At 37.4% G+C, this 13,242-nt stretch overlaps 1 protein-coding gene across 1 annotated transcript; it reads left to right on the top strand.

Annotated features, from left to right (window-relative positions):
- Positions 1–1,944: 1,944 nt before the first annotated feature.
- Positions 1,945–10,699, top strand: LOC139719020 (uncharacterized). The gene is made up of 2 exons (XM_071630461.1): positions 1,945–2,546; positions 10,042–10,699. Exons 1-2 carry the CDS (start codon positions 2,224–2,226, stop codon positions 10,697–10,699), a joined length of 981 nt encoding a protein of 326 aa, XP_071486562.1. The 5' UTR covers positions 1,945–2,223.
- Positions 10,700–13,242: the final 2,543 nt, after the last annotated feature.

Here is a 13,242-nt window from a genome sequence, read left to right as displayed (position 1 = left end):
TCGGAGAAAAAAAAAAATGTTCAAGACCCTGTCTATCACGGCCACTTTTTCAGTCTCCCCTTTGGTGGTCGCTATAGACAGGTTTATAAATGCATTAGCTGTTTCTCTCATGGCAATACCAGCTGTATATATATATATATATATATATATATATATATATATATATATATACATATATCAATAATAAAGTCACAACAGAGGAATGCAGGGAATGCATTAATAGCCAATCTTGATTTAATGAATAATCCGAATTTTCGAGGATCCTTCCTCTTCTTCAGGGATGACAGTGCGAATATTCACAATGATTATTAAGAGTGGGGTGTTATGAAGAGTGAGGGTAACACCTCTTAATAATCATGTGAAAATTCGGATTATTCATTAAATCAAGATTGGCTATTAATGCATTCCCTGCATTCCTCTGTTGTGACTTTATTATTGCTATTTCTAGTACTGCCAATACGCGGAAAAACTTCAATATATATATATATATATATATATATATATATATATATATATATATATATACTTATATATATGATTATTATGTATATAATATCATTACATATATTATTATTGTATATATATATATATATATATATATATATATACACATACACATATGTTGATACATTGTACTGTATATACTTTCGCATATTTATGATGATGATTAATATAGTATTGCTTGGTAACAACATGCGAGACTTCAAAATTCCCATAATTAATACTTTTTATCTCTTGCGTCCGACCGTAGCACAGTGAAACCATTCTGTTACTGGTATTTGAGGCAACTCTACGAAATGGAATTAACTCGAACATTAATTTTTTCGTTCACTCTTTATAATGGACTCTTCGGACACACCCCTTCCCTCCACGATATCATGATAATAATAAAAGCAAAATAATATGAATCCTGCTATCCTAATCTTATAGGCGTCTAGGAACCAAACGAAGACACGGGAGGCAGTTAGGCCTACACATGTATATATATTTTTTTCTTGTCAGACGAACTTACCGCAGGAAGTGTCTCGGGGAAAAAAATAAGAACACGATAAATGTCTTGCTTATGATTTCACGGTGGTGACCTTTGTCTTTTGCACACATTCACCTCTTTATAAACTTTACGTAGACACGAATCTACTACGTCTTTGGTTGGACAGAACAAACATGACTTCCGTAAATGTTTATTCTTTGATTACAGAAAAGAAATGTCACTCTTGTTTGAAATGTTAATGTGAAAGACTGATGAGGTACAAATTCTAGTTTCTAACATTTTTAATGGTACATTGTAGGCTTTGAAAGGACGTTTGTACTGAATTCTGCGAAGACCCATTCATATTTTATGGTCCAAAGCCTTTTGATACAACCCATCAGTTTTCAAGTTGATCGGAAATTGATCGTAGTCATATCAGGTAGTTAAAACTTTTGCTAAACTGAGGAAGAGGAAAGAAAATGTCAGGAAAACAGTGTGGCCCTTTCATATGCAACCGACAGTCAACGAATATTGACAGAAAGAGATTCGTCAGATATGCAGTATCATGACACACAAGTATGATTATATTATGACATGCCATTGACGAAGTAAGTACACGTTTATTTTGTGCTGTTTGGTCATTGTTGCATGCCACTTGTATCTAATCAATGCATATTGATAATGGGCGTTGAGAAATTATTGTGGGAACAGGCCTGGAAACAGTGGCGCCATCGCTCACAACGCTGTCCGGGCACGTTAACGTTGCATGTCACGGAGTCCGGTTTTTGACCTACAGTTTCAGGGGTATATCAAGTCATGATAAAGATGAACTATAGGACGAACAATTAAGGCATGATCAAGATGATGTCAAAGTCAAGTGTTTACAGTAGATAATGTGTTCGTATGACAAGAAGACCTGAATATAACTTTGTTTTGTTTTAAATAAAAAGCACAGCAGGTAACATTGCCGAAAATTACACACCTTGCGTGTCCTTTCTTCATGAGGCGGTGTAAGAGCAGGCACTTGACTACAAATGTATTTCTTGTCTCATTGAGGGCATCGTATTAAAAAGCGGGTTGAAGAATTGAGTTTATCCCATTTGATATTTCGATGATTTCCCTATTAAGTCTGTCAATTAGCGGTCCGTGTCTTCAAGCATATTTTGTTCACGTGAAGTAAATTCAACTAAACTATAGCATTCGAAGTCAAATCCCTAACTAACTAAGCAAGCAAACAAACAAACAGATTTGAGATGGAGCAGATGGGGCAGTCGCAGTGTATCGGCCAAGTCAATACCAATGATGAAAGCGTGATCGAATCAGGGAGCAGGGTCATCGTGTGGTGCGCCCCACGCTCGATCTCCACGGCTTTGTTGAAGTGCTTGAGCGCCGTCGACGGGATCGAAGTCTGGTTCGAACCGTTTTACCGCTGTCTGGCCATTGAAACCCCTGGAACAGCTATAAGCCGCAGTATTGAGTCCGGTGCAGTAGAGAAGGGAGACACCCATACCAAAACCTGCCAGCAACTTGAAACATTCGATGCCAATTGCAGTCAGGAAGCAAAGCTGTCACTCTCGTAAGTAGGTTTATCGGGTGCACGTCACGAGACTGACACCCACGAGTCATACAGCCCACGAGTCATACCACTCACAAGTCATACAGCCCATGAGTTATACAGCTAACGAGTCATACAGCCCATCAGTTCGACACTAAGCTAACAAGGCCCACGAGACCGACACCTTAAGCCCCGTGTTGTATCTGTCGAACTCGTGGGGCTGATTTTACCTCGTGTCGAACTCACGGGCTTTGTTTGCCTAATGTCGAACTCGTGGGCTGTATGACTCGTGGGTGTCGGTCTAGTGGGATGACCCCTGTTTATCGGATATGAATGTGTGAGTTACCCCTTTCTTCCAACTCACATGATGTGTTATATCGTTTTACTTCACGTTCATTAATTTTGTTTTATGATTGTTACATGCGTATAAGTACCCGCGCGGTATACCAAAAAACACGCAGACTTGCCACACGACAGACGACGGCAGGTTTTCTGATTTTATCACCTTGTTTCAACAAAATATAGAACAACAGCAACAACAACAAAACCAAACAAATTCACAAAAAACGAACAAATAAAGCACATTTAACCACATTTGTTGCTGTTTGGTTAACATACAGATTATTTCATCAGATTGATAGTATGAGACACTATCAGAGTTTGCTTATTCATGTTAAAAATGTATAATATAATAATGTACTATCTTTTTTTTTTTTTTTTGCTTTGCCCTCAATATACCATTTTGATGGGCCGTTTCAACACGTTTGAATATGATTCCAGCTGATACGTCAATTCACACACTCTTTTCTCTCTCTCTCTCTCTCTCTCTCTCTCTCTCTCAAAGTAACTTATACGTCAGTACTAGCCTTATATTGCTCCATACATGTCATGGTCACGTTATCTTGTACAATGATTGTGTATCAATATAATTTATTACTATTTTCTGGGCTGTGCAACAAATACATTGTTGCTGCCACAGTTACTGTATCATGTCTTAATTTTGTGTTTAAAAAGTCCTGATTATTAAAATAGGGACCTGGATAATTTTCCTTTCTACAAATTTATATGTGGAAACTTGAGAAAAGAGAATGGGATTCCATCGGGATTCGAACCCGAGACCTCCGGATTGCTGGAGCGGTGCTCTACCGACTGAGCTATAGAAAGCCCTAGTTCATTCGAGACCATTCATAGACCATTCGAGCATTGAGAATTTAAGGTTTCTGGGACAAACGCTGAATTAGGGCTTTCTATAGCTCAGTCGGTAGAGCACCGGGCTAGCAATCCGGAGGTCTCGGGTTCGCACCTCGGTGGAATCCCATTTTCTTTGCTCAGTTTTCCACTTAGAAATATTATTCATTTCTGGTCAGTTTTTCTCTTTGCGTTTGTTACAAATTTATATGGAATAGTGGAACACATAGAGCCGCTGAGAGGAAAATGATTCATGTACATTTTCTTCAGTACATGCCTACACAAGTCATGCACGCACATACACACACGCGCACGCGCGCGCGCGCGCACACACACACACACACACAGAATGGTCCTATAGGTGACACTTCTTTTGGATTATTATTTTGAAATTATGTGGAAAACTATTGAAGTTCAAACACTCTATTATTTAGGCAACATTAAGAATATTCTATATGAAAAATATTATGCGCCTTATAGTTTATTCTTCAATTAGATAAGGATGTAGCCAACTTTCGACTCTTACTTCTCCACACCCTGGCTTCAAAATAAATGAAGAGTTAATCCTTGATTTTGATATTTCAAGAATGATAGAAGAAAATACAACTTTTTGATTAAAAGAAAATCCCTCTCCCATATGGTTGGATGGCTTTAAATACGTGTGATTTACTGATAGTCATGATGGCATTGTCAAGAAATTGCAACGATTAACAAACAATAAAAGTAAGTAAATGTTCATGATTACACTACCTTCTGAGTTAAATGGAACCCTATTAATCAATCCATTTTCAGGATTTTTATTCTCATGATTCAAATTAGAATAAAATATATTCTACTAATTTCAAAATGTTTTCTTTTTAAAGCATTTTATTACACAGACTGAAAGAATATTGCCTTAATGATTTCTTGTTCAAAATTTATGAAAAAAAGGATACCCCTTCTGTATATTTTGTGGCAAAGATCATAATACTCCTCTCTCTAAAATCCTTAGTTTGGAAATCAATATAAAAATATTTATATGCAATATAGTATTGTGCATATATAAGATAGATATGTATAGATAAATTATGTATGTATGTAATAAACTGGTAATGTATTTTTGGCCAATAAACTATAAGTTTATTTGACTCGAATTTTTGGCGTCCCACGCCTTCTTTAGGATTCTTGGCAATATTCATTGGCCAAAAATGTACTACTATGAAATCTCAACATGTATGGACCATGTTTGGACCTATTAATGTATATTGTATCGTGAATGTACCATGGAGCGCAGGGCCAAAATTTCTTGCCGACAAGTTTTTATCTTACTTATGAAAAATTCCAAGCCAAACCTCTTACTATTGCTCAATCTATAGCTAATTGCCAAGCTAGGGAAAAAAAGGTAAATTAGCTCTTCATTTTCAAAAGTGGAAAATCGATTTCGATGCCGAAAAATGTTATGCACAATGTTAAGGGTAAAAGATATATTGTTGCTTTATAGAATCATGTATAAGCGTTGTAAAATATGTAATCGTCTTGTTTTATTTCTTCAATGAAATCTTAAATAAAAAGAAAAAGAAAGAAAAATTGTCACATACTAGTATTTTGATAATTAGCAAATCATACTAACACTAGAACGGTATCATCGATACAATACATGTCCTTTGCAATGACTCCATTATCATTCATTTTGTACATTTTGATAATTAAAACTCATACCGTGAAAAATATGAAATACAAGGTTCATAGTGTGGTACCAGGAACTTTGTTGTATATAGGACCTACTGGTAGATCGTGGATGATGCAGAATAAAGAAAACACTCTAATTGGAACTGGAGAGGGTAGTTTGTAATTGTGTCTGGTATTTTATAGTGTCAAACCTCATTATATTATTGAGTTTCCACTGTTAGTTTGCATTTTGTGACTGTTAACATAATTATTAGTGACAAAGAGCAGGCAGTGTCAACATACCTGCATGTTTGTGTTTTTAGTGTGTACGTCAGCGAACCTTGATAATGTGTAATGACTGACAGACTTTGAGATCTTCATCCCACGGGTGCCGCCGCCCACAGTCATGACAGTGCTGCCCGGACACGCTGTCTCCGAGTCCGATTTTGATCTCTAGTCCCGTCGTGATCGAGATCAGCTTGGGCGAAAGATTAGGATGTGATGTCTCACTCAATTATCATCTACGGTTAAAGACAGTGTATTTTCTGTGTTCGTTTGACGAGAAAGCCAATACAATTCAACTTTTTATTTCTGAGAAGTAGGGCAGCTCGCATTACTGAAGTTTACTCAATTTGCGTGTCCTTTCTTCATTCATGAGGCGGTTTTGTTAAGTGCAGCAACTCTGATATTCTCTTGTCCCATAAGCTTATACATCATTTCAAGATAGCGACTCGAGGATTTGAATATATTCCATATCGTCATGTTCCACTGATTTCCCCATTAAAAGGTACGTCCATCGATTAACCGTGTCTTCAAGCATACTGTCACGTATTATAAATCCAAATCTAAGATATAAAACTCAGTCAAAACTCAGCCTTATGATGGAGTCGGTGGGATATTCGCAGCGTGTTGGCCAAAGCACCTCTAGCGATGAAACCGTGATCGAATCAGGGAGCAGAGTCATCTTGTGGTGTGTTCCACGCTCGATCTCCACGGCTTTGACGAAGTGCTTGAGTGCCGTTGACGGGATCGAAGTCTGGTTCGAACCGTTTTGGCGCTGTCTGGCCATTGAGACCCCTGGAACGGCTCTGAGCCGCAGTAAGTCCGGTGCAGAGGAGGAGAATAAACTCACGGATACCAAAACTTGTCAGCAAGCTAAAACAGTCGATACCAATTACACTCAAGAGACAGAGCAAACTTTCTCGTAAGTAGGCTTGTCGTATAAGGACTCTGTGATTCAACATTTTTCTTCAACTTGTGACGTGCCACATTATTTTACTTCAAGTTCATTTGACTTTGTTTTTTGATTGCGTGACACAGACTTAATGAAAACTTGCCAGCCGACTGATGGGAATACCCTGATTTTATTACCGTGTTTAAACAAAACAGATTAAAAAAAGAACAAGTAGGCCAAATTTGATGGTCCTCGTTGACGTTTGCTTAAAGCCACTATTTACCATTGGGAGCAGTGATCTTAAAAATGTTCGAATTATCACATTAATTGATGCATATGCATAGTTCAGTTGTATCACAAAACAGCCTATATAAAAAATTGGTAATAAAACCGCAAATATAAGGAGATATTACACTTTCCTTAATAAAACGTAACTGTAAACGGTTTTTTCTGGAAACGTTATTGAAAGAACTATTCACATTTTGTATATTTAACAACACTTAACATGGATTATACTGATAAAAAATATTCATTTGGTTGTTTCTATCTCTAACTCATATTCTAGAACTATTTGAAGCACTAAAGCTGTTTTTTTTTCACCTGCAAATGATATATGATTATATAGATAATATATACAATGAGATCAATGAAGTGTGCGCTAATTCACGTTTCTCGCTTCTCAGTTAAATCATGCTGAATATATCAATCTTGACATACGTTTCGTCAGCAAAATCCCCTGCCAGTGTTTATTTCTTTATGATTACTTCATTCTTTGCCCTGTACCATTATGAATGACAGCGCCAACAGGTTCGAATTGTTCCAAAGATACCCAATTTTATAGACTGTATTTTTTTCTTGGAAAGTATCTAGAATATGGTAAAATTTCCTACATAATTTAATTATCATAATTTGCTGGCATGGTCATGTACATAGAATATGGCGTTGATCTTCTAAAATTTTGGTGGAGCTTAATTCCTTTAAAGTATAAGGTTCTATAAAAGAATTTCCTTGAAATAGTGAGCCCCAACGCTGTTTCCCGTATAAGTAGAGAGTGGGCATGTGAAAGAGAAGGAACACTAACTATTCCAAAGTGCAGTTTTGAGAAAATACAGTGTATATTCTGTGCATGCATCACGTATAGATACGCAAATTTGCTTAATCACAGAATAGAAATATCATTTGCCCGGCACAAACAGATATGAGACTGTTAACACTGTTGCTATTGACTATTGGCAGCACGTTTGTTGGCATGAAAATGGTACTTTTAGTTGGGATGGCCTGGCCGAGAAGGTAAATGTCTGCAAAAGTACGTCGGTGCGGCGAGAATAAGACTCGTTTTGACTCATATCAGCCATATATTGTATAAAAGAAACTGTCCTAAAAGCTTGAATGCTTAATCTGTCTCTGTACCCCCCCCCCCCCCCCGACAATTCTTGGCTGTCGACAATAGTTTTTGGAAACCTCCGGCAACTCTCTGGCAAATGTTTCCTGTTGGCCATTGATAACTTTCTGAAGAAAGCGAAGAATTGCTCATCACCATCTTTGCTATAATGCGGTTTTGATATAGGCTCACATAAATATACAGGCTGTTTGACCTCGTATATAAATCCATCATGAAATCAAATCTTCGAAGTAGACTGTTTGATTTTGCTGCAACACGCATTTTCCACAGACACCTGCCCGAGTATACTCGGGACTCGTCTTCAACGGGTTAAGCACACCGATTCATTTACGTTGAAGACTTTCGCCGATGCTCCTTTCCCATGACAAATGTATTGCAACATTACTGATTGACAAATTGCCCTATTATATTCACCGGCGTAATTACGCATGAATTAATCAGTGTTTTAGTAATCACCATGATTTTGAAAAAAAAAAAAATCAGGGACATACACACTCGGGCTGCATGGATTCGAACCAACGACGTCCTGGTCACCGGCTTCCACCCGACAGCCAGTGCTGGTTCTAACCCTTACAGCATGCAGCGGGTACTACTAATAATAATACAAAATATTTATAAGGCGCTTAATTCGGATGTTTCTAAGCGCACAGTTTACCGGAAAATTAATATTTAGTCCATTACTGCGTAAAAACACTGATTACTTCAGTGCTGATTTATGTTGCATACGTTACACTAGAAAGAACTAGATAGAACCCTTGAAGTGTGAGCGCGGTATAAAGGCCTTTGTTTTTGTTTTGCGCTGGAGACCTTTTTTTTTTTTGCTCGTCAGCTGAAGAAACCAGGAAGTGATACCCTACAGAACTGCAGAAGTTGTACAAACCTTTTTTTTTTCTTTTTGCTTGTTAGCTGATGAAACCCGGAAGTGGTACCAGAAGTCTGAAGTGGCCCCCCATTTTTGAAAACGTGGCGCCGGCCATGTGATATAGGGCAATTCGTCAATTATTTGCAATGAAAACAACCCGACGCAAGAATTTCATTGATAAGGAATATATATATATATATATATATATATATGTGTGTGTGTGTGTGTTTGTGTGTGTGTGTTTGTGTGTGAAGACTTTTATTGCAAAATGAGCTAAGCGCCATTTTTAGAGCAAAATAAACTCTTTTCAGTAATACCTCACTTGTCACATAAAAAGGAATATTCTAGTAGTTATACTTAAAATATCCGATATTTTCTTATAATTTTCTTTGTTTTTGGGGCAGCTTTAATCACAAATGTCTCAACTTAACAAGAATGGAGTTAGCTCATTTTGCGATAAAATTCTTCATTGTATGTACATGTATTGTGCTCTGTATTTTTATTTCTGTGACAAAATGTAGCTTTGTGCACGATCGTGGTATCTTTAAATATTAGTTTCTAACAACGTCAGATACATAACAGACCAGCTCTGGGATGCTCAGGATGCAAACAAAATGGCAAAAAGAAAAAAACAAAAAAAAAAAAAACAATGATAGCAATACAGAGAGACTGTGTCTTATTTTCATACTCATGATCACTATTTAGTCACAAGAGCAAAATAGTCAAAGTTTCATCAAAAGCGGAAATATGAATGAGAGTGTAAGGGCCTATATGGAATGACAAAATCTCATATCTTTTCACAAATTAATGATATTGGACATGCTCACAACCACACATGTTAAATTATGAGCTAACAACGTCATATCCTCGCTGTGATCCTTTAGAGTTCCACATTACCATCTCTCCTGACTCTTTTTAAGAGACCTCTAGGGAAATGGCATGCTCTGGCGAAAACTTGCTGTAAAACTGTACTACTATTGAATAGTGATGACTCTGAAATGAAGTTAGATTTGCCGAATAATACAATACGAAATTACATTTCATCATATTTCACTGAACGACGGAATGACAGATTAAAACCATCGCTTGTTCTCATTTGCGAAAGTAATTGTGAGAGCTGTGGTGCCTCACATGTGCGCAATTGAAAAATTCTGCTACATATTGTTGTTTGCGCAGTTATTCTGTCATGAATGCATGTTGACTAATGAATTTAATGTTTGCCTCCGATTTATCATATATACAGTTATTCCTCCGTCAAACATCGTTTGGAAAACTCAACAAGCCGTCACGTCTTTGTCAAGGACATATCAGTCGCCATGACGAGAGTAAATTTTGAGCACCTTCCCAAAGGCTACAGACATACCTTCCTGATACGCCATCCTCTTCGGGTGTTCGCATCACTTCGGAAGGCCGTCACTTCTTCGTTTTCCGATCTTGGTCTGCTGCGGGACTCGGCAAGGGATGAAGCGACATTTGACATCGGTCGAGATCATCCACTGGGAGATGGCTCTCAGATGGGAGTCAGAGAGACCTATGAACTCTGGAAATACGTTCGTGAAAATTTGGAAAGCGACCCGATTGTGATCGATGGGGACGAACTCTTGGCGAATCCTGCCGAAGTGCTGTCGAAGTATTGCGAAGCCGCGGACTTACCTTACGACAAGTCGCTGCTCACTTGGGACGCGTCAGTGGCAGTGCTGAACAAGTGGATCATTGTAGGTGATGGGTCACTCGAAAAGTTGATCCCATTCTACGGGAGGGCATTGAGGAGCAGCCATTTTTCAACTCCCAGCGAGATACCGTCTCGAGATCATGTGACCCCTGACGTTATCAGATGTACAGATGAGGTCATGAAATATTACGAAGAAATGTATCAATGTAGACTTAAACTAGTAACATGACTTAATAAAAGTCAGATAGGCAACCTTCGTCATTCGACGTCAGTTTAACTGCAGATTCTGAAGCAAATCATTTTCACACAACAATAGATATACAATGAACTCTTGAATGAATCCATAAGGATTGGAACAATCATCTCCCAGCATTTCCACTGATTCCCACTGATCAGTTACTAGCCTTCCCCTTTAAACCATGACTTAATAAAAGTCAGATAGGCAACCTTCGTCATTCGACGTCAGTTTAACTGCAGATGGCATCGTTTGTTTATCATCTGTTTTCAGAACAATTGTAAAACATTAGCATGCAAACTACTGTCAGTTCTCAAATTTTGAATAGGAATATTATGTAATACAGTATACTGCATCTTGATTTTGTAGAATTTTATAAAGTATTTGAAAATACTTATTAAAAGAATACCCATCAGCCTATTATTTGACGCAGGAAAGAGTTAATTGTAATGAAAGTTGTAATGTTATAAACAGCAGCTCAACAAATGCCTGATACATACTCAGTAGGTCAACATTACTTAGTATTTGAATATTGGCTGATCATCTTTCCCAGAAGCCTTTCATAATCTCCAGTAAATGATCACATGATAACGATCATAGTTGCACACTGCTCATTTGCTTTGAATGCAAATTTACCTTATCTCTCATTATACAAAAGAGTGCAGGCCTACATAGATAGAGGAGATCCAGAACAGATATTTTGGTGTTTTTGTTTTTTTTGAAAATAACTTTAATGACTTTATGTTTGTAAAACGATGGGCAAGACTACGGATGCAGGAGTCGCGAATATTTTCCTGTCCGTCTCCACGCCGTATAACTACCTCTCGATATCAATACCTCCGCAGGTTACTACCTCTGTAGTATTATGATTTAAATACTCGTATCTTCCAGAGGCGGATCCAGGAATCCCGTAAAGGAGAGGCGCCTTTACAAAATTAAAGGGGGGGGGGGGGGGGGGGACGCACGTGCCCCCCATTTTTTCTTGTTATTTCTTTTGTTTTAACCAAAAATAAAGAGGGGGCGCACGCCCGGTGCGTCCCCTCTGGATCCGCCACTGTCTTCTATTGTCTTGTTGTCATGTCAGTCTTGTATCTTATATCGTTCTGTTGTCACTTGTCTTGTCTCTGTAGTGGGCTTCCGAATCTGGATAGTATATTTTGTGTCGATTTCCTTCTTCAGAGGGCCCACTTACAAGCATTGTCTTTTCAGTGGATACTTTCGTACAGTGCATATACAGTTACTGCTCCCCTTGGTGATTTGTAATGTTCTGTCATAACAATGATGTAATTTAAACCATTAGCAAGCATGCAGTACCGTCTTCCTTGACAATAATCTTCTTAAAAGAACAGACTTAGGGTGACGTTACACACTTATTGAAAGTTAGAAACTAATGTAGTATGTAAGTATGTAAGACATTTAGAAATGTAATATGTTATTATATTATATGTATGTATATCCTGGACAATTTTATTAGATTGACACTTAGCTCTTACATTGTAGAAATAAAATTTGTATCCTGGTCAAATATGACAATCATTTGTTTGATGGACGCTTAAACACTTCGAAATGTAATATGTACATTGTATTTTGTATTTCTTTTATATTGTAAACTGGCTGTTTTGGGTGCACCCTTACCACTCCATTGTATGTTCTGATTTTGAAAAATGTAATATGATATTTGTGATTGAAAGCCGAAGAGATAATAATAATAATAACATTAATAATAATAATAATACTAATAATAATAATAATAATAATAATAATAATAATAATAATAATAATAATAATGATAAATGTATAAGGGTTCGTTGGATTATTATCTGAGAGTTCTGTCAATCAATGTATTAGTTGTACGTACATTGTATTACTATATACAATGTAACTTGTTCACTGTTAGTACAGCTGTACTGTAAGTATGCCATTACCTGCAATGTGCTCAGAATAGGACCAGAATAGGACCATGAGCCTGGTATTATTTCAGAAATGTTCTTTGTTTTCGTCACGTATGAAGATGTGGCTGCTACTAAATATTTCGTTATTCTTGTCAACTTTGTTCCTTTCACGATGTCCATGCCGTTTACATTTAGTCTTATACACAAAAAGAACACGCTTGTTGTCATGGTAGTTAATAACCCCCCTACTTAATTAAGCTCTTAGAATACCAATTCGCTAATTACTAGTGCTAATCAAACGCTAGCTCTCAGAATAAGGCCCCAGAACAGAAAGTTCACCAACATAGTAGGCTTACATTTATTGTGGGAAAGTAGGCCTATACACTGAAATTCTACAAGTTTCACAGAAACTATACTTTCACGTTATCATGCTACAGTGAAAGTAGCTTCGCAACCATGCAATCGCGCAAAATTAGATGAGGTGTTATGGCTTTACAGCTGACACACCTTTCATTGGATATTCAACAAAAAGAGCAAATATTACGAGGAACGGAGCAAGGATTATGTGCCAAAATAATTTCGTATCTGTTGATCCCATGCGATTGTTTTCGATGTATCGCGAGTCCCAATAAACATTGAATAGGG

This window comes from Diadema antillarum, unplaced genomic scaffold (genome assembly GCF_040938485.1).
Source record: "Diadema antillarum isolate AM-2024a unplaced genomic scaffold, OU_Dant_1.0 scf00000103, whole genome shotgun sequence".
Classification (NCBI taxonomy): domain Eukaryota; kingdom Metazoa; phylum Echinodermata; class Echinoidea; order Diadematoida; family Diadematidae; genus Diadema; species Diadema antillarum.
The sequence above is the reverse complement of the archived record's forward strand: the minus strand, read 5'-3'. Positions and strand labels throughout refer to the sequence as shown.